This window comes from Penicillium samsonianum (assembly GCF_028829775.1).
Source record: "Penicillium samsonianum strain IBT 33392 chromosome Unknown utg000003l_segment0_segment0, whole genome shotgun sequence".
NCBI lineage: Eukaryota > Fungi > Ascomycota > Eurotiomycetes > Eurotiales > Aspergillaceae > Penicillium > Penicillium samsonianum.
In genome coordinates, this window is record NW_026643261.1 from 8,282,606 (window position 1) to 8,299,921 (window position 17,316).

Here is a 17,316-nt window from a genome sequence, read left to right on the forward strand (position 1 = left end):
CAGTCGAATGATCCCCGGTCAGGGTAGCCACTCTGAAGATTAGTCAAGGAACCAGGGTATATACAACATAGAACCTACTTGATAAGAGCAAGACATATAGCGGTGACAAGCAAAGGGCATTATACTCGCAGGTTGCTTGCAGACATCTTCAGCCATTAAGATCATACATATCCATGGATTTACATATGAGTGTACGGAGTAACGAATTAGAGACTCGAAAGTAGGGATCGTGCATGCCACTCTACGGTAACGGGAGGACGAAACGGGGAAGCCGACAAAACGGGCATCTGATCAAATGCCAAATTGAGGAAGAGACATTTCAGCCAAGCCTCCAACCTGGAGAGAAGCCACGAGGGTTAGGGCATATTACCAAGTGAACCAATTAATCCAAGAGCCCATTACCTAGATTAGTCTCAAAATTCGGGCGCTAAGAAGCCCCTAGATGAGATTAGGTGAGATGGGTTAGGATTATTTTGACTTTTTACTATGGGGTAGAAACTGTAGAGGCAGTCGATCGTAGGTAGGGATGTGCAATATCAAATTATATATCCAAAGTATGTAACAATGGTGTCATTTTTATGAATATCTTTGATCTTCAAAGCTCTCAAAACTCGTCAGCGGTGGGTCTCTCGCTCCGATTGGGCCTAGTGGAGTTTCAGTATGAGACGAGCGGCTTGTCAATGCTGATTGGATATATATAGCCCTTTGGTGGCTTGAAAGGCGTTCTGTAGGTGTTTGAGGTATGTGGGATGGTATAGATTTATAGATATGGAATTGTAGCACATGTCCTTATTAAAGAGGGTATTAAATGTCTCTTAATATGCCTATTAATATACCCCATTAACCTATTAACGTCCCTATTAATATTCGCTATATACAAGATCCACAGAAAAAGCCCCGACTCCACTGCGGCAATTGGTACCTGCGGAGTATCTCCAGGGCCTTCTTCTTCTCCCCCCTGATGTGTGTACCTCCAGCTTCTTTTAGTTCTTACCACCTCTCATGTCTCAGGCTGCTGGTCCAGCTACAATAACGATTTAATCTCTATACGGAGTAAGTGCTTGCTTTTTTATTTTGTTTGAAATTGTGGGCTAATCTTATTCCTGATAGTCTTTGGAGCACGGGCGCTTCGATTAGCCACCCCTCCTTCCTCTTGACACTTGACACTTGACACTTTGGACACTTGGGGCTATTTTGAGACACTCCAACACTTGATCCTTCGCACTTCCAAGGTTCACTCTTCATACTTCACCTCCACCTCTCCCTCTTATTCCCCCCCCTACTCTCCCCTCTCCCCTTCCCCGCTATTCGATCTCAATTCTTATCAGGCCTAAAGCCCCTGTCGATCCTTCAACACACAGGGAGAGGGGATATTTCACTATCTAGGTAGTATCCTTGGCTTGAGTGCGATGTGGATTGCGTCTATTCGCAATCTTTCCTGTCATGTCTGCCGATGACCCATTCTCCTTTCTGCCCGCGGAGCAGCCCAAACCCGCGAAGAAACCCCATTGGAAAAATAAACTGTTCTCCAAGGATAAGAATAAGGCTGCGTCGCATCAACATCAAGAAATCGCAGACTTCCTGAGCTCTCGCACCCCGGAATCAACTCCAGCTCCCCCGCCTATCGACGCAAGATACATTCCTCCGCAAAACGTTGCCCACCGCTTTCCTTCCTCACAAGATATCTCTGGATACCCTCCCTCCAAGCCAGTGCCTGTGCCGGCGCCAGCGCCAGCGTCAGCGCCAGCTTTGCCTCACGAGAACTATGTCCCTTTCAATTTCTCAGACCTATCTCCTAGCGTGCCCGCCCCCGCTCCTGCCTCTGCCAAGCCCGGTGGGCGCAAAGGCAAAGGGCTGCGGGTGGGTTTCAGCCCGCAAACCCCAGAAGTGATTGGCGAGGGAGGCGATGAGACGGAGTCGCCAACTATTGAGATTTCGCGGGCTCGTGAAAGGTCGGACAGCAGGGGAACCCAGTCTGGCAATATCCCTGCGTCCCCCTCAGACCCTTCGCGATCGCATCTGCCAAATCTGCGACTTGACACATCGCTGGGCGATGGCAATGGGCGATCCCGACAGGCGGCTTATTCGCCTCAGCGTGATAAATCGGACTGGAAACCCCCGCTGATGCAAAATCCTCAGGATGCAGACTTCCTGAGTACATTGCCTTTGAGCGACAGCAGCTCTCGATTGTCGTTCCGTGGCGATACCGAGGCGAGCTCGTTCGCACAACGCGTCCGCGACAAGATGCAAGCGGAGGAAGGTCGCGCATTGCACCATCGCTATGAGGAAGATCCATTGTCTCCTGGAGCCGAAGACGATGGTTTCTCAACTCCCCCCAGCCCTCCCAGCCCTTCTAGCCCGGAACCGCCCATCAAAGCTTACAATCCTGAATCGGTCCACGAAATAGCCCAAACGCCGGGACTTCCGCTTGCGCCGTCAATCTCTCTGTCAATGAGGTCTATTGTCGATTCGATCCGGAACCCCCCAAGCCCCTCAACGCAACGTGCACCATCGAATCTCAGTCCCATTGACCCACGAATGCCCGCAAATCTCATCCCAGGTAGCCCCGGCAAGGTTTCACCAACACTGGCCAAACCGCCACTCCAGGACCTGCCTGCATCAAACCAGAAATCTCCGAGTCGCGAAGGTCAAGAGCCGCCACGCAGCGCCCAACCCCCCAAGTTCTCACTTCGAAATATTGCCAACCAAGTTGGCGATACCGCATTTTCTGAATTCAAAGAGTACAATGCACAATATGAGAGTTCTATTAAACTCGCAGCAGAGGATGTTAAGCCATTGATAGAAACATCGCTAGCAGAATGGATTCGGGCTGCGGTTTGGTGGTTTTTGCGAGGAAAGACACGATTGGAAGCATATGCCCGTTCCCGTTCGACACTGCCACCTACTTACGCCAAGCAAGCTGTGATCGATCTTGGAAAGGCATTATGGATAAATGAAAACGTTGTGCCCAGTCATCATGAACTCTCTCGATACGGTGCCATGGGCGTTGACGCCCTACTGGCCGTTGCGAGTACCACCGGCGACAAGGAGTTGGCTGATATTCTGAGTATACATCACACTCTCATCAATCACCTCCGGTCGCTGTCTATGTCCATCAAACGAAACAACATCCTCTCCGTGGTTGTCTCGGACGAAGGCTCTCCCAGCCAGCTTGATACTAGTATCTGGCTGCGTTACCCTTTCTATGCGCCCGACGTCTCAGCAGTCTTATCTGGTGCGGCAACGCGATCAATGTTAGTAGATAACGCGGGCAGGACTCCAAGTTTGGTCCATATGATGCCTTTGGGTGACACAAGTCGATACTTCAGCTATGGTAGCATGTTCGTGCAGGTCTGCGTCAGCTCCAGTGATGATGATGGGCAACAGCAATATGCCATGCCCTGCGCATTGACCATCGTCCGCGAACGAGCGGATTGGTATGTATTTGCGGCAATCACTAGCCAAAGTCAACTTGTCAACATTTTGATTCAGTCCGATCGCAAGCAGGGACCGACTTGGGAGGATGTGGATTGGCAAGTCCGGTCCCATTCTATGCGAGTCAAGCTTCCTCGAGGATTCGAGTTGGACGTCATGTTTAAGGAAGACGATTTTAAGACACTTTGGAATATTGTCAAATACACGCAGAAGTCGGAGAACAGTCTCCATCCGGAGGCAGGCGAGACTGTGGTATTTGAGAATACTCTCAAGGTTTTCCAATATATGGATCCGGGCACACCAAAGGCGTTCCCTCCAGACCCCACAGAAAGATGTCGAGTCCGTTTGTTCGAGCGATCTGTCACCGTGACAGAAGGCACTGGTACTCGCAATGCGCATCGGGGATTCCGACTAGCTGTCCTGACCAGCCCGAAGGTCAAGACTTTGAGCAGCATTCGCCATACTTTAGGCAATGGCTCACCAATAGTGTTCGGTCTCTTGCGAGGAGAGGACGGTGCTCCCGCTCTTCTCCTCAAAGTAACCGAGGATGGCCGTACGAGATCCATGTTGATGACTTTCCACGAGGTGGCTGAGCGTACGAAAATCCACTCCGTGCTGCTCGGCATGATTCCACGGGACGGAGAGATCAAGTCGCCCGAATTCGCCATCCAATCTTATTGCATTGAGCAGCCCGAAGATCCATTCACCGGCCAGCCCGCGGTCAAACACCTCCAGTTCCCCGCCGGAAGCGTTTCCGTTATTGATCAGGAGCATGCTTACGTTGAACATGGTTATGGTCCGACGATTCTATCGGAACATTTGAGGGCCTTTATCGCTACTGAATGGGGCTCTGTCACGGATCGGATCAACTTAGGTGGGTTTTCTCTATCCCCTTCTCGCCTCGAAATGGCTTGCTAATTTTGTCCAGGACCTGGTGAATTGAAAATTGGCTTGGACGTCCAGAGTAAGACGAGCATGAGCTTGTTTCGCTCCGCGCAGCAGGATCTGACCCTTTCGCTTGCGGATAATCTCATTCGCCCTGAACTGCCAGGGCAATTAACCGGCTTCCTTGAGAAGATTGCGACGAAGCCTATGATCCGCCGGCTAGAATTCCCCACCATGCAGGGTATGTCTGCTTCTGACATTTTGTTTGCTTTGCTAATTCCATTCTAGATCTTCATGCCTTCGAGGCAGCTGTTACTGGCTTCCAGGTGCTCTATGATGGGTGAGTCTATCATATCCATCTAGCCCTTTGGTCAAGATCTTGCTGACCAAACTAGTATGGCTACATCATTCACCATCTCCCGCCGACGGAGTATGGTTCCCATTTACAAGAAATGGGAAGCTGCGCTTGCACGAGTCCAGATCGTTCGACAAGAGAAAGTAGTTCAAATGCTTGCTTTCTTCGGAGACTTCCAGCATGGTACATGTATGAACTTCGTTCTTAAGGGTACTGATATCATGGAGTCCTTTGGCCGGTCCGGCAAGTTCGGCATTCGTATGGTAGATGCCAAGTTCGCACTGCCCAAGAAGGACGATAATCCAGCCTCCAACTTTGTGTGCCTTGACATGCCCGAGTATCCCATCGAACATGACGATCTCACCGTTACATTCGATACAGAGGCTTGTGAGTTATATCTCTGTCTTGTACTGTTCTTTCGCTAACTTTGTTCGATAGCACGCGCAAGCTTCAAGGCAGCTCTTCCTGGATCAGTGCGAGAACCATCCCGCATGGGCTCTATCCGCCGATAATCCATTTGTTCTCCGTCTCTTCCTCCCCGTGATTCACGTGACTCATTACGTGACTTTCCCCCTCTTCCCCCTCTCCCGAGATCGGATCCCGCATTTCCCGGTGTATTATAACTTTACTTGACGGGCCCTTTTTCTGTGCATACAATTCAAGAACCAAACATAGCATCTTTTATCATGTCGCATTCTAGCGAAGCTATCGGTGCTTCCACGCGCTCCCTACATGCCGATGATGCCTTGAACCTCGTTACTGATGTCGCTCCTCCTATGCATCTCTCTACTACATTTCGTTATTCCAATGATCCAACCCAGCTAGTACCGGCTGCTGATGCCACCCCTGTATGCACCTTGACTCACTATTGTATATCTCATCGCCTAACACGTATCCATTGTAGTCCGACTTTGATCCAACCTCCCACATCTACTCGCGCATGTCCTCACCAAATTCTACCCGCTTCGAAACAATACTCTCCTCCCTCCTACACGGCCAAGTTATAAGCTACTCCTCCGGCCTATCAGCCCTGCACGGCGCTCTCACCCTTCTCAACCCCCGCCACATCTCCGTCGGCGATGGCTACCACGGCTGCCACGGCGTCATCGCCCTCTTCACCCGCCTAACAGGCCTCCAAAAGCTCCCCCTGGACTGCCAACCCGACCAACTCGAAGAAGGCGACGTAATCCTCCTCGAAACACCCGTCAACCCCCAAGGCACCGCCTTTGACATCGCCTCGTACGCCGCTAAAGCCCACGCCCGCGGCGCATACCTTATTGTCGACAGCACCTTCGCCCCACCAGGCCTGCAAGAGCCATTCCAGTTCGGCGCAGATATTATCATGCACTCAGGTACCAAGTACTTCGGCGGCCACAGTGATATGTTGTGCGGTGTCCTCGCTACGAACCGCGACGACTGGGCCGCACAGCTCAAATCCGACCGTGTCTTTATCGGAACCGTCATGGGTAGCATGGAGGGCTGGCTCGGCGTCCGCAGTCTGCGCACATTGGAGATCCGCGTCCAGCGCCAGAGCGAGAATGCTACCCGTCTTATCTCCTGGCTTGATGCTGCTTTGCATGCGCCTAACCCCCCGCCTGACAGCGACGAGGCAGCTGTGCAGGCTGTTCTCGGTGAGGTCCTTCATGCTAGTCTGCAGAAGGTCGAGGGTGACTGGTTGAAGAAGCAGATGCCTAATGGGTTCGGGCCTGTTTTCTCTATTATTATGAAAGAGATGCGCTTTGCTCGTGAATTACCGAGTAAACTGCATTTCTTCCAGCATGCTACTAGTCTGGGTGGTATTGAGACGCTTATTGAGTGGAGGACTATGACGGATGCGACGGTTGATCGGAGGTTGTTGAGAATTAGTATTGGGTTGGAGAATTGGGAGGATTTGAAGGCCGATTTGGCGAGGGCATTTCGTGAGCTTGCAAAGTAAATTCGTTTCGAGATGAACTACATTGAATGCATACATGTGCCCATAATAGATCGAAGTATACCTATATGTAGGTACAATATTACCCCGCATTGGACAATTCTATTGGTCATCCTCTAATCTGCCCGCTCTTAACTTCTTCCTTATACCCTTTATAATCCCTCCTTTTTCCTTTAGCCTTAATTCTCTCCAATCCTCAATTGATCCTCAATTACACCCAAACCATGTCGGGCACATTCACAATCCACTACTTCGCAACAGCATCCCAATACACCTCCAAAAACACAGAATCCCTCCCCGCGCCCCTGAAACTATCCGCTCTGTTTGGCCAACTGGAGCAGCGATATCCTGGCATTGTTCACAAGATCCTGTCTACTTGTGGTGTTAGTCTGAATGGGGAGTATGTTGATGTCGAGGAGGATGGGGAGGTTGTTATCCAGGCTGGGGGTGAGGTGGCTATTATTCCGCCTGTGAGTTCCGGATAGAGGGTTTCCATTGAATACCTCTATTTATGTTGGATGTACTTTACAAATCTTTATCCATCTTGATTTATTCTCTTGAATTATCAATGGCTTCATTTGATTTGATTTCGCTTTCGTCGGAGATGGGTTATTAATGCATGCGCTATAAGAATCATCATAAAGAAAGACATAAAAAGCAATTGATCCACCTCGTCCATCTTGTACCCTCCCAGATCCCTATATATCCTTTTCCAATCATATAATCCCATAAACCACTTGATCCATTACTCCAAACTCTTACCTGCAAGAGCCTTCTTCTTCTGCAGCCACAAGCAGACATTGCAAATAACAGAGAAGAAAAAGAGAATACTAAAAAAGCCAATCCAAAAGTCAGTAAAAACCCCAATAGTAAAACCAAAAATCAAAATCAAAATTAGAACTCACCAAAGACCAATACTTAACCCCCAAATAGCCTTCGTCTCAATACAAATCGCTTTCGAAGCCCCAATCCACGAAACATAATCAATCTTCCCACTGACGCTGGCAATATAACTAGAAAGCCTCGACGCAAATGCATAGGACGTAGCGTCCTTATCTCCCAGCTCCGCCAGCGTCGTACACTTCAAGTACGAGAGTGGCTTGCCGACGATGATGGCGACGACAATCAGCGCGATTAGTAGCAGCGTGTCGAGCACGGCGCAGGCTAGGAAGGGGAGAATGTCGTCTGTGTACAAGATTGCGGTGATTATGCAGTAGATTGCTGCGATGCAGGTCTGTGGGTTGGGGTTGTTAGTGAGTTTGAGATCTCTAGGGGATGGGTTGGGACTGGGAAGAAAGTAGTTGTGTATGTGAGGGTTGGATAGGAGGGGACTTGTACTTACCACGCTGATTGTTCCGATTAGGATGTTTGGCGGTGTGGCGTTGTTGTTTATTATTACGCTGATGAATTTGGCTGTCATGCCGATTATGGCGATTAGGGAGCAGGCTTGGAAGAGGCGGGATAGTTGGAAGGTTGCGCCGAGGGCGCCGTAGCGAGGAGACATTTTGAGGATTTGAAATGGATTGGAATGTGCTGAATTGGAGTAATGAATGTGTTTGGAGAGTCGGACTGGTTGTGTATATGACGATGTATCGAGAGTGGAGGGGATGAGTCGGAGGTAGTATTCAAGCAAGCAACGATGCGGTAGATATATGTGGAATGAAAGGCTTTGAGAGAGTAGAAGAAAGCAGAAAAAGTCCAAGAACAAAGGGAGTGTGTTCCGAAAGAAAGTGAAGCTGATTGTTAGATTGAAGACCAGGCTGGCTGCGGCTCTTTATATAGACATCAACAAAGGTCTCTCCATGACATCAATTGTCCGAAATCTAGACCATGTTAAATTAGCATCAGATCTAGAATCTAGACTCTCTCCAAGCCGGGCTATGTCTTTGTGTGTTACAGATTGGAGAAGCGCCGTACTTAATTGGATGACCTGGCTTTCATTGAGCTCTCTGCCGCATACAACGATCGGCATGAATAGTAGCTTAAGATAGTATGAGAGCTCATAGCTCTTTGCTAAAGAGAATTCCATTGGAAGAATACTTGCAATAATATAACAATATACAATATAGGTCCGATTGACGAATCCACCCTGGCGCTTGGATGAAAACCCTAACTCGCCGCGGGTCGCTCTCAGCCACTCGTTCCCTGGGCGTCTGCAAATCTGAAGCAGGCGCCTACTTTTGATCTAATTATTCACTAGGATGGGAAATGCAAAGTAGATCAAGTTTCAGGGCATTGCATCTAGCCTCAATAATCAGCAAGGATGTTTATTTTTCCGCTTGGAGCTGCTTGGCGGGGATTTTGGTAATGGGAAGTCATACCTCAGAATATATCACAAGCGGATCGCTCACGCATCTACTCCCCAACACTTTTCTCTTGAGTCATATAATTAAAACCAATTGATTAAGTTTTCGTAAATACAATTATAGATCGAGATAAATATATCCAATACCTAGACCGACTGGACCTTTAGTCTTTCAGCCTCCAGCCTCCACTGGTCCGCTTCTGGAAGAACCCTTGGGGATCATACGCCTTTCTCGTCTTCAGAGCAAGCGCTTTGGAGTCTGGGCTAATACGTCCCCAGTAGTCCTGGCGGTAGTATGCATCGTTCATAAACAATGGTCGATACACGTCAGGAATAAGACCCTTGTCAATGTTCTTCTGGACTAGGTTGTCTATTCCCTGGTACATTTCGACGGTGGCTGCGTCGACCTTGCTGTCGTCGACAGATAGCCCGTAGGAGAAGTTGAGCTCAATAATAATGTATGGTTGATCGGAGGGAATGTCAAGGAGATCCTGAGGGGTTGTTAGTAACATGATCTCCCTTTTTGTTCATTGGAAATGGAATTCTTACTCCACCGCGGTCCTTGGCCTTTTGGGAGAACGTCTTGGGCATGGGCTGGAAGGCAATTGAGCCCAGTATCCCGGCCACTCCTAGTACGGACCCGGTCACGTCGCGGAAATGCTCATAGTAGTCTTGGAGTGGGGCCGCTCCCACGGTCTTGTTGGGAAGGGGTGTGGTCTCGGTGGCGATGTTGTAGCGTTGTCCCCTAGCATCTAGTTAGCAAGCGATCCAAATATTAAGAATTGCTCGTCTTACTTAAGAATGAAGAAGTCGTTGTGCTTGAGCAGGTCGTAGTAGCTGTCCCAGGTCTTGGCAGTTGACGTGTGTTTAATAGCAGTGAACTCGTCGAAGACTCCAGAGGGAGGCTTGGGTCCGTCGTAGAAGAGGAACAAAATACAGAGGTCAAGCAAGAGACTGCGCTCGAACGTTACGATTATTGCGGCCTTGTCGTCGGGATATTCGTCGGTGAAGTTGCGCACTGCCGTGAGAATTTCGGCCGCTTTGTCGGCTGTGTAAACGTAGTTGCCACCCCAGACCTTGTGGTCTTGAGGATGTGTCTGCATGGTGTATGCAGTAACAACCCCGAAGTTGTTGCCGCCTCCCTTCAAGCTTTCGAAGAGGTCTGTCAAGTGTTAGTGTTTCGACAATCCCAAGGTCGGTATAGTATCACTCACCTCTGTTTTCGGTTTCAGTTGCGTGGACAATAGTGCCATTGGCAAGGACAACCTCAAAGTCCAACACATTGTTCGCAGCCCAGCCGTACTGGGTGCTCAGGAAACTCATACCACCTAGTTATAAATGATTAGACATGAACTCGGCGATGTTTTTTGGAGGACTACATGCCTCCGAGCATATATCCACCAACTCCAACTCCTCCCATTCGACCTCCAACAATGGTCCGACCAGTTCCTGCAAGCCCTTTCTGGGCCTCTTCCCATGAAAGTCCAGGACCGATAATAGCAGTATGATCCTCGGGGTTATAGTCAACTTGATCCAGATTCTTAGTTGAAACCAGCAAGCCGTCTTGGATACTAGCAAATCCATTGTTGGGGTTATGTCCTCCGCTCTTGATGGCACTGTTTAGGGTTAGCCGACATCATTGCTGTTGGTATAAGGAGAGAACGAACAAGAGAGTATCCACGTTATGCAGGTTCTTGATAACCTGTGCCATCTCCGCTGCACTGGACGGAGCTGCAATGCATGTTGGCTTGAGATCACCGCATGCCGTGGACCAATACTCGGTCAGATCGGTCTTGTAGGCCAATGAAATACGGTTTTCGATACCAATGCCGCCGGCCTTGAGTGTCGCGCAGATATCTGCCATTGCCCGAGGAACAAGAGCTAGAGACAGCGCAAAAGCGCGCCATCCGTTGCTTGGGAGCATGTTGTGAAAGGAAAGCAGATAATATAATAAATATAGTATTCCAAAATATGCAAAAGAAAGGAATGTATTCCGAATGAGGGACTGGAACGGATGATCCAGGGTCAGAATATATGCCCCAACAGATACACGAGCTCAAAATCAGTTCCATGGTGCGGACCCATGGATTTATCTTATATAACTCTTCGATAGCTTCGGTTTGGGAGACTCCATAATCGGAGGATATTCTCAAGCCACTGACCGCACCCCTCTTGAATGGTGGGCCCGGCAGGAACGGAAACCAAGCCACAAGAGCTAAGAGAAAAATCCTCTGCAGAAGCACTGTCCAGGGATTCCATTCCATCCAGGTCGGGTCACGCGAGTCTCGTTTGGGCAGGTCCTCCTGCTTATCGACTCCTGAAGAGCTCACAAGTTGAACGTCAATTTGTGACGAGTTCGTCACCATGCTCGGAGGCGCTGCGGAGTGAACGAAAGCACATGGCAGCGGAATGGGCATACAGAAAACCTCGGATACTCTGTGCATGCCTATTTTGGACGGGTCGTCGGAGTCGATTGTGTCTGCGCCTGGATCGAACTTCGCGTAGCCGAATGCCTATCTTGTGCCGATCTCGACACATACAAGCATCGGATATTTGGGCACCTAATTTCCACGCCTGATAGGGCCAGAAACTGTAGAAGCGGGTCCAAATCGGGCAATTTCCTGGTTAATCGGCTAAACTTGCGGAATCTGTATGGAGTGGTAGGGAGGGCAATAACCTTGTCCAACTCTCGGCCCCAGTGATCGACAGATCACCTCTGAGAGTTTGGCTTTGTCCGAACAGGTACGGAGTTGGCGTGCCACTAGAGTTAATATTAATCGCTTTTCCTGGATAACGAACGCGGCTTCACTAGTTAGAAGTTAGTGGCACTAACTCAATCAGCCACAACAGATGAGACAAAGTACCAAGTACATAATTGGTTGGTATTCTTCACACAAGTCAAGAAGCACAGTACGGAGTACCCACTGCTTAAATCAAGTGAGACAAAAAAAAAGATCAGCAAGTGGAACTCCTCCGGCTCTACGGAGTATTCAGTACTCCGTAGCCCTCCAAAACTTGCGGGGGATTGCCCCTGACATGCTGAAATTTCGATGCTGCGTCGGTCTCGCTTAAACGAATTAGGAAATGATACTCGCGACCTGTCAAGTTTTTTTTTTGGATTTTCGTGTGTACTTTAGCTACAGAGTAGATCGACAATCTCTGTCAATATCCCATTTTACTTCATATGAAGTATGCGTTCGCTCCGAACAGGGGGCCGAGGTGAGTCCATTCTAAGGAGACACGGAGCACGGAGTACGGATATACGATAATGAATACGTTTCCCCCCGCTAATTCGCGATGATCTTTGTCAATCTTTTCGGTTAGAGGAAAAAGAATTGGAGACCGTGGGGAACTTGGATCAACAGAGTCTTCAAAGTCGTTTCTTTACGAGGTTGGATAGGTTGGGCATTGGTACTTTCGGAGCGAGAGAGCAGGGTATGGAGGTATAGCGCCATGACTGTGGATTTATGTCAGAACCCTGCGCGAATTAGCCAGTCCGATAGGTTAAACCAAAAGGATGGGTCAACGCACGAGTCAAACCACCGACGTATCCGCACACCCCTGTCTTGAAAAGTGCCGACGTAGCTTCGGAGGAGTTCACCGGGATCGCAATAGTTCAGAGCTCGGGTCTCGGGGACTATTGTATCTTGGCAGTCTGTTGACAATGTTTCTACGACATGCAATATAGGAGAAATAAGACTGTTGATCTCTCGGGTACGGAGTAGACTAGTCTGGAATGTTGGATCGTATGCCGTTATGCGGAGAATAGCATACTATAGAATACATAATATGGAGTATGCTGGCCGAGACCACGATTATGCACGCTTTTTATAGAAACGCGTTATTAATGACACATCCCTCATACAATCATATAGCAGTTTGGCTGATCCACAGAGATCCAGCCTGACAACACTAGGGATTTTGGCCAGCTCGTTGCGGGTCTAACTAATCATACAACCGAAAGACTGTACAACTGTACATCGTACGTCGCCAGCGCATCCATGAAGCTGCATAACTGGCAGATACAAGTAGCTTAGAGATGCCCGTGGACAGTATAAACGAATTGAGTCTGGCTAATAAAATGCTCAGGGTTCTGTTCAATATTTGCCCATTTCAGGACTTTTGTTGATGAATCTAGGGTGTCCCCCTCTTCCTGCACTGCATGCCCTCTGGTCTATCAAAGTGAGCTTGTCAACATCTATAGCTCGTAATTCGTGAAAAACAGAACAGGGGAAAACATGCTGGGATCAGCCGCTACAGCCTTGTTTGCACAAAAAAGGGCTCTCATAGCATTTCAGAAAATGCTTGCTTTATCTGTGTACAACATACTCTGTACTCCTTGACGATATAGACAGAACTATCTTCGCTTACCCTAGTTGGTCATCTCCGCGAGGCTTTAATCATTCTTACCCTTCTTAGCTCTAGGACTTCACCTAGGTCAAGCCAAAATCCGAAAAGGGTTATTTTAATTGGGGCACGGAAAGGACTATACACCGATGATAGAGATAACTCGGTTATGATTTCTGTTTAAGTGAGACTAGGCAATCATATTCTCCGGGGTTGTCCTAAACTAGGCTTAAGTGGGAAAGAGTATGGCTCAGCGGGACTGTGCAGGACGATATGATTCAAACTTGAATTGCAGACAGAGTTGCCTTCGCTGATGCTGGTTGGTCATCTCCGCGTTGTTCCACTAATCATGATGGTATTGATGAGCGCATTATCACCGGATGCGCCTTCGGTGGGGCCAATGTCGCCTTTCTGCTGATCCGATAGGTAGCAGCCTCTCACGGACAGGACCTACGAGGATAATTACTCTCGTACGGAGTACTCGGGAGGTTCTCCGACAGGCGTTCCGGTGACATGTGCCTCGACTGGCAACGTGTACTTGGCAATCATCTTGGCCTGGCACATCACGTCCTTGAAAGGGTCTGACATGGATGTCGAGTTGGGCACGAATAAGGGGGTGCAGGTCGAGTCCCGATAGACGGCAATGCTAGCAATGGTGGCGAGAATGGGGCTACTATCTCGCACTATTTCCGACAGGCTCTTAAGGAAGAAAAAGACAGAGTCTTCCGCGCGACAGTATTTGTCCGCACTATCGTCAAATGGCTTACACTAGCCATGCGCCGGGCCGGGCCGGCCAAAGTGGTGCAACACTCGGCCCGTGATGAAGTTTTGAGGGCTCCTGTGCCCCCCTTAGGCTTGTGGCAAGTGATGCTTTCGTAGTAAACGCCGCACAAACACAGATAGACGCGAGCGTGCGCCTTGCCACGCCTACCTGGCGTATAAGGAGTGGCGCAAAGTGGCCCGACTGCTCGAAGGCCTAGTAAATTGTCTGGAGAATAATGCGGCTCTAGGGATTCATAGCGGCCGACTCTCAATGCCTACGCTTGGAGAGCTTGTGCTCAAAGGTGTGTCAGCTTCATACGCGCATCATCATGTTGTCGCCGTTACGGCTGCTGAACAAGACCTCCCTAGCCCCGAGACTCCGTATCAGAGTGAGACACAACACAACGAATCAATTGAAAATTCAGTTCCATTCTGCTCAAACGATGATTTCGACATGCATGGAGTTGCATCCAGACCGGGGACCGGAATTTGCCCCTACTTTATACTTCTTGGCCTTGCCGTCATTTCCACAGCCACCCCAGCCATTACCTCCCAGTTCGACTCGCTGGTAGACGTCGGTTGGTAAATTTACGTTGACTCACTTTGACCACCGCTGCTTTTTAGCACTGTTTAATAAGAAGAAGGCTTATTACTATACAAGTTCAAAGCACAGGTTGCGGACTTCGGGGGCCAAATCCGTCTGATCCGGATATAACCCCGGCGTTACCGGCGGAGTTCCCTTCCAACAACAAAGTATCTCGGAATCCTGTCCACCTACTTGTCTTTTAGCATAGCTCGTCCAGTAAATATGGAGAGATCAAAACCGGCCCTCAGCCAATCCAGCAACTATGGCCAAGCTTGCACGCATTGCTACAAGGCAAAGAGCCGATGTGTGCGTACCCCAAATGGCGATAAGTGTGAAAGGTCAAAATGACAACCGGCCTGTTAATCTGATGACATTCGGCTAATTATTTTCTCAGATGTCTCCGTCTCAAGAAAAGGTGTCAGCCATCAGAGTCGGTTCGCAGGCGTAATGCTCAGATTGCCGAAGAGTCTGATACGCGCATCGCTCGGCTAGAAGACAAGATGGAGATATTATTATCTACAATGCAGTCATTCATTCCACAGGGAGCTTTGGGGAATTCCGTCAATGTCCTTCAGCCACTTCAACCAGTTCACTCCCTCGACGGAAACAGCATTTCATCATCCACGTCTTATTCGAATGGCACCCTGGTAAACACCGGCACTGGGCTGGGAATCAGTGACGGGCCGCCATTTGCGACGGACTCGATCGCCATAGCATCACCGAATTCATATCAATCAGAGGAACGGCTCGAGTTCTTCCGATCCCGAATGCTGCCATATTTCCCTTTCATCGATCTTACCCCAGATATGACAAGCACGTATCTGCGGCAAAACAGGCCTTTTTTGTTTCAGGCCATCCACACTGTTACCATATTCTCGACGCAGGAAAGACTGACTCAAGTTGAGGAGCTAAAGCGTGTCCTATTCACGTCTGCTTTACTCGAGGTCCAGTCAAATATCGACTTGCTACTTGGATTACTAACTTACCTAGCATGGAGTACCGACGCTTTTCTTGGTAGAGCAGACCTTGTCTCTCGCCTGATGATGCTCGCCATTTCACTAGTATATGATCTGAGGTTGTTCAAATCATCCTCACCAGACGTGCAAGCCATGATGTCTATTACCCAGGGGCAGGCTGAAGAAACTATTCAGAGGCCTAACGATCAAATGCCCGATGGCTTTTTGGAAAGACAGAGGGCATTACTAGCTTGTTTTATTTTGAGCTCCAAGTGCGCATAGCCTTCGTGATTCTCTTAGGACCAACGTATACTAACATACTGTGGCTATCCCTAGTGTTTCGTCACACCTTGGGCGTCAAGACGCTATACGATGGACGCCTCAGATGGAAGACGCGCTTCGAGTCATCGCACTAAGCAAGTCATGCCCTGCGGACGAGTTATTTGTCTTTCAAGTACGCCTGCAGCTGTTAAAGCAAAGGGCGGATTACGTTCGACAACAGGACGGGACAGATTACGCTCGTATAGGAACAGCTCATGCCGCGGCCTCAACTCCTCGGTTCTTGTATCTCAAGACTTTACGAAATCAGCTACATGAGCTAAGATCTTCATTTCCCCCGGATCTCTACCATATAGGTAAGTGGTTCCTCGGGCGAAGAACCCGGCAGATTATATCAGCTGCGGTTGCTGATACTTTCACCTGGGGGAAACCCAGGCTTTACATGCAGACATCCTCAATACACACGCTCAATACGTCGGATTATACATAAACCAGCTAGGCTATTCAATAAGTCGAGACTCGCTTGCTGTAGATCAATCTGGACGAATTGGTGACGGTGGGATGTTACTGGAATTCCAACGGCTCGAGTGTTTGTGGCAGTCGGTTGAGAATATCAAGTCATGGCTGGACGAGTTCTACAGAATTCCTTGCTCCAAAATTGTCGGCCAACCGTTTCATTTTTGGTCACAGATGATTCTGACCATCACGCTTTTGAAATATTTGTCAACACTTAAAGATCCAGAATGGGATTGTCAAGCGGTGCGGAACACAGTCGACCTAACATCAACGATGGACTGTATGCTGCAGAAGCTCGATCTAGGCAGCAAGGAGCCAGAACTTCAGTGCAATGACCATTTGCTCAAGCTTTTATCCAAGCTCTTGAACAAATGTCGGCTGTGGGCTGAAGCTCGATTGACCATGGCCTCTCAGTTACAAGATATGGAAACCAGGCCGTGCCGGAGTGCCAACTCTGACACAACCTCTCACAATCACCATATTCCAGATCTAGATCAGATAATCTGGATGCAGTCAATGGATTTGGGAGATGACCAGTGGTTTGAAGATGTACTGGGTATACCCACAACATTCTACTAGTTGGCATTGTTTTTGTGAGTCTTTTGTATTGAGACAGGAACCAGGTAGGGGTTTCTATCACAGAGTAGGACTGGCAAGAAAAGTTAAAATAAGGACACTAGTTGTCCTCGGTGACTATGGAACATGCCATGGCGTACTTAAATTTACATGCTTGTATTTCATGACCTAGATGGACTACGTGACATCGATCAATATCGATGTGTTATAACTTTATGACTCTTTGGTGACGCATAGTGTAATGGAGAAAACCTATTAGCTAAAACTCTTTCTAAATATGAGGATATGAGACTCTTCATCCAATGTTCATAAAAGAAATGAAATAGGACTCTATACTCCTGTGTTGCAATGTGATTGGTCGAAACAACGTCCGAAATCACG

At 48.8% G+C, this 17,316-nt stretch overlaps 8 protein-coding genes across 8 annotated transcripts; 5 read left to right on the forward strand and 3 right to left on the reverse strand.

Moving 5' to 3' along the window:
• Positions 1 to 1,443: 1,443 nt before the first annotated feature.
• Positions 1,444 to 5,187, forward strand: N7471_006824 (uncharacterized protein; the record flags this gene model as incomplete). The annotated part of the gene is made up of 5 exons (XM_057279543.1): positions 1,444 to 4,309; positions 4,364 to 4,561; positions 4,609 to 4,660; positions 4,716 to 5,062; positions 5,114 to 5,187. 5 exons carry the CDS (start codon positions 1,444 to 1,446, stop codon positions 5,185 to 5,187), a joined length of 3,537 nt encoding a protein of 1,178 aa, XP_057139153.1.
• Positions 5,188 to 5,361: 174 nt separating this feature from the next.
• On the forward strand, positions 5,362 to 6,611 carry N7471_006825 (cystathionine gamma-synthase; the record flags this gene model as incomplete). Its single annotated transcript, XM_057279544.1, has 2 exons — positions 5,362 to 5,523; positions 5,580 to 6,611. 2 exons carry the CDS (start codon positions 5,362 to 5,364, stop codon positions 6,609 to 6,611), a joined length of 1,194 nt encoding a protein of 397 aa, XP_057139154.1.
• A 221-nt stretch (positions 6,612 to 6,832) lies between these two features.
• On the forward strand, positions 6,833 to 7,093 carry N7471_006826 (MoaD/ThiS family protein; the record flags this gene model as incomplete). The annotated part of the gene is made up of 1 exon (XM_057279545.1): positions 6,833 to 7,093. The coding sequence occupies one exon, from the start codon at positions 6,833 to 6,835 to the stop codon at positions 7,091 to 7,093; it is 261 nt and encodes an 86-aa protein (XP_057139155.1).
• A 260-nt stretch (positions 7,094 to 7,353) lies between these two features.
• On the reverse strand, positions 7,354 to 8,112 carry N7471_006827 (uncharacterized protein; the record flags this gene model as incomplete). Its single annotated transcript, XM_057279546.1, has 3 exons — positions 7,354 to 7,438; positions 7,514 to 7,842; positions 7,951 to 8,112. The coding sequence occupies 3 exons, from the start codon at positions 8,110 to 8,112 to the stop codon at positions 7,354 to 7,356; spliced, it is 576 nt and encodes a 191-aa protein (XP_057139156.1).
• An 877-nt stretch (positions 8,113 to 8,989) lies between these two features.
• Positions 8,990 to 10,994, reverse strand: N7471_006828 (FAD-binding oxidoreductase). Its single transcript, XM_057279547.1, has 6 exons — positions 10,581 to 10,994; positions 10,297 to 10,529; positions 10,128 to 10,241; positions 9,709 to 10,075; positions 9,463 to 9,658; positions 8,990 to 9,404 (listed from the first exon to the last, which is right to left on the reverse strand). The coding sequence occupies exons 1-6, from the start codon at positions 10,835 to 10,837 to the stop codon at positions 9,078 to 9,080; spliced, it is 1,494 nt and encodes a 497-aa protein (XP_057139157.1). The 5' UTR covers positions 10,838 to 10,994; the 3' UTR covers positions 8,990 to 9,077.
• A 2,590-nt stretch (positions 10,995 to 13,584) lies between these two features.
• Positions 13,585 to 13,848, reverse strand: N7471_006829 (uncharacterized protein; the record flags this gene model as incomplete). The annotated part of the gene is made up of 2 exons (XM_057279548.1): positions 13,585 to 13,674; positions 13,735 to 13,848. 2 exons carry the CDS (start codon positions 13,846 to 13,848, stop codon positions 13,585 to 13,587), a joined length of 204 nt encoding a protein of 67 aa, XP_057139158.1.
• A 445-nt stretch (positions 13,849 to 14,293) lies between these two features.
• N7471_006830 (MFS transporter) lies at positions 14,294 to 14,608 on the forward strand (the record flags this gene model as incomplete). Its single annotated transcript, XM_057279549.1, has 1 exon — positions 14,294 to 14,608. The coding sequence occupies one exon, from the start codon at positions 14,294 to 14,296 to the stop codon at positions 14,606 to 14,608; it is 315 nt and encodes a 104-aa protein (XP_057139159.1).
• Positions 14,609 to 14,870: 262 nt separating this feature from the next.
• Positions 14,871 to 16,938, forward strand: N7471_006831 (uncharacterized protein; the record flags this gene model as incomplete). The annotated part of the gene is made up of 4 exons (XM_057279550.1): positions 14,871 to 14,914; positions 15,003 to 15,836; positions 15,901 to 16,199; positions 16,292 to 16,938. 4 exons carry the CDS (start codon positions 14,871 to 14,873, stop codon positions 16,936 to 16,938), a joined length of 1,824 nt encoding a protein of 607 aa, XP_057139160.1.
• Between the last annotated feature and the right edge of the window lie 378 nt (positions 16,939 to 17,316).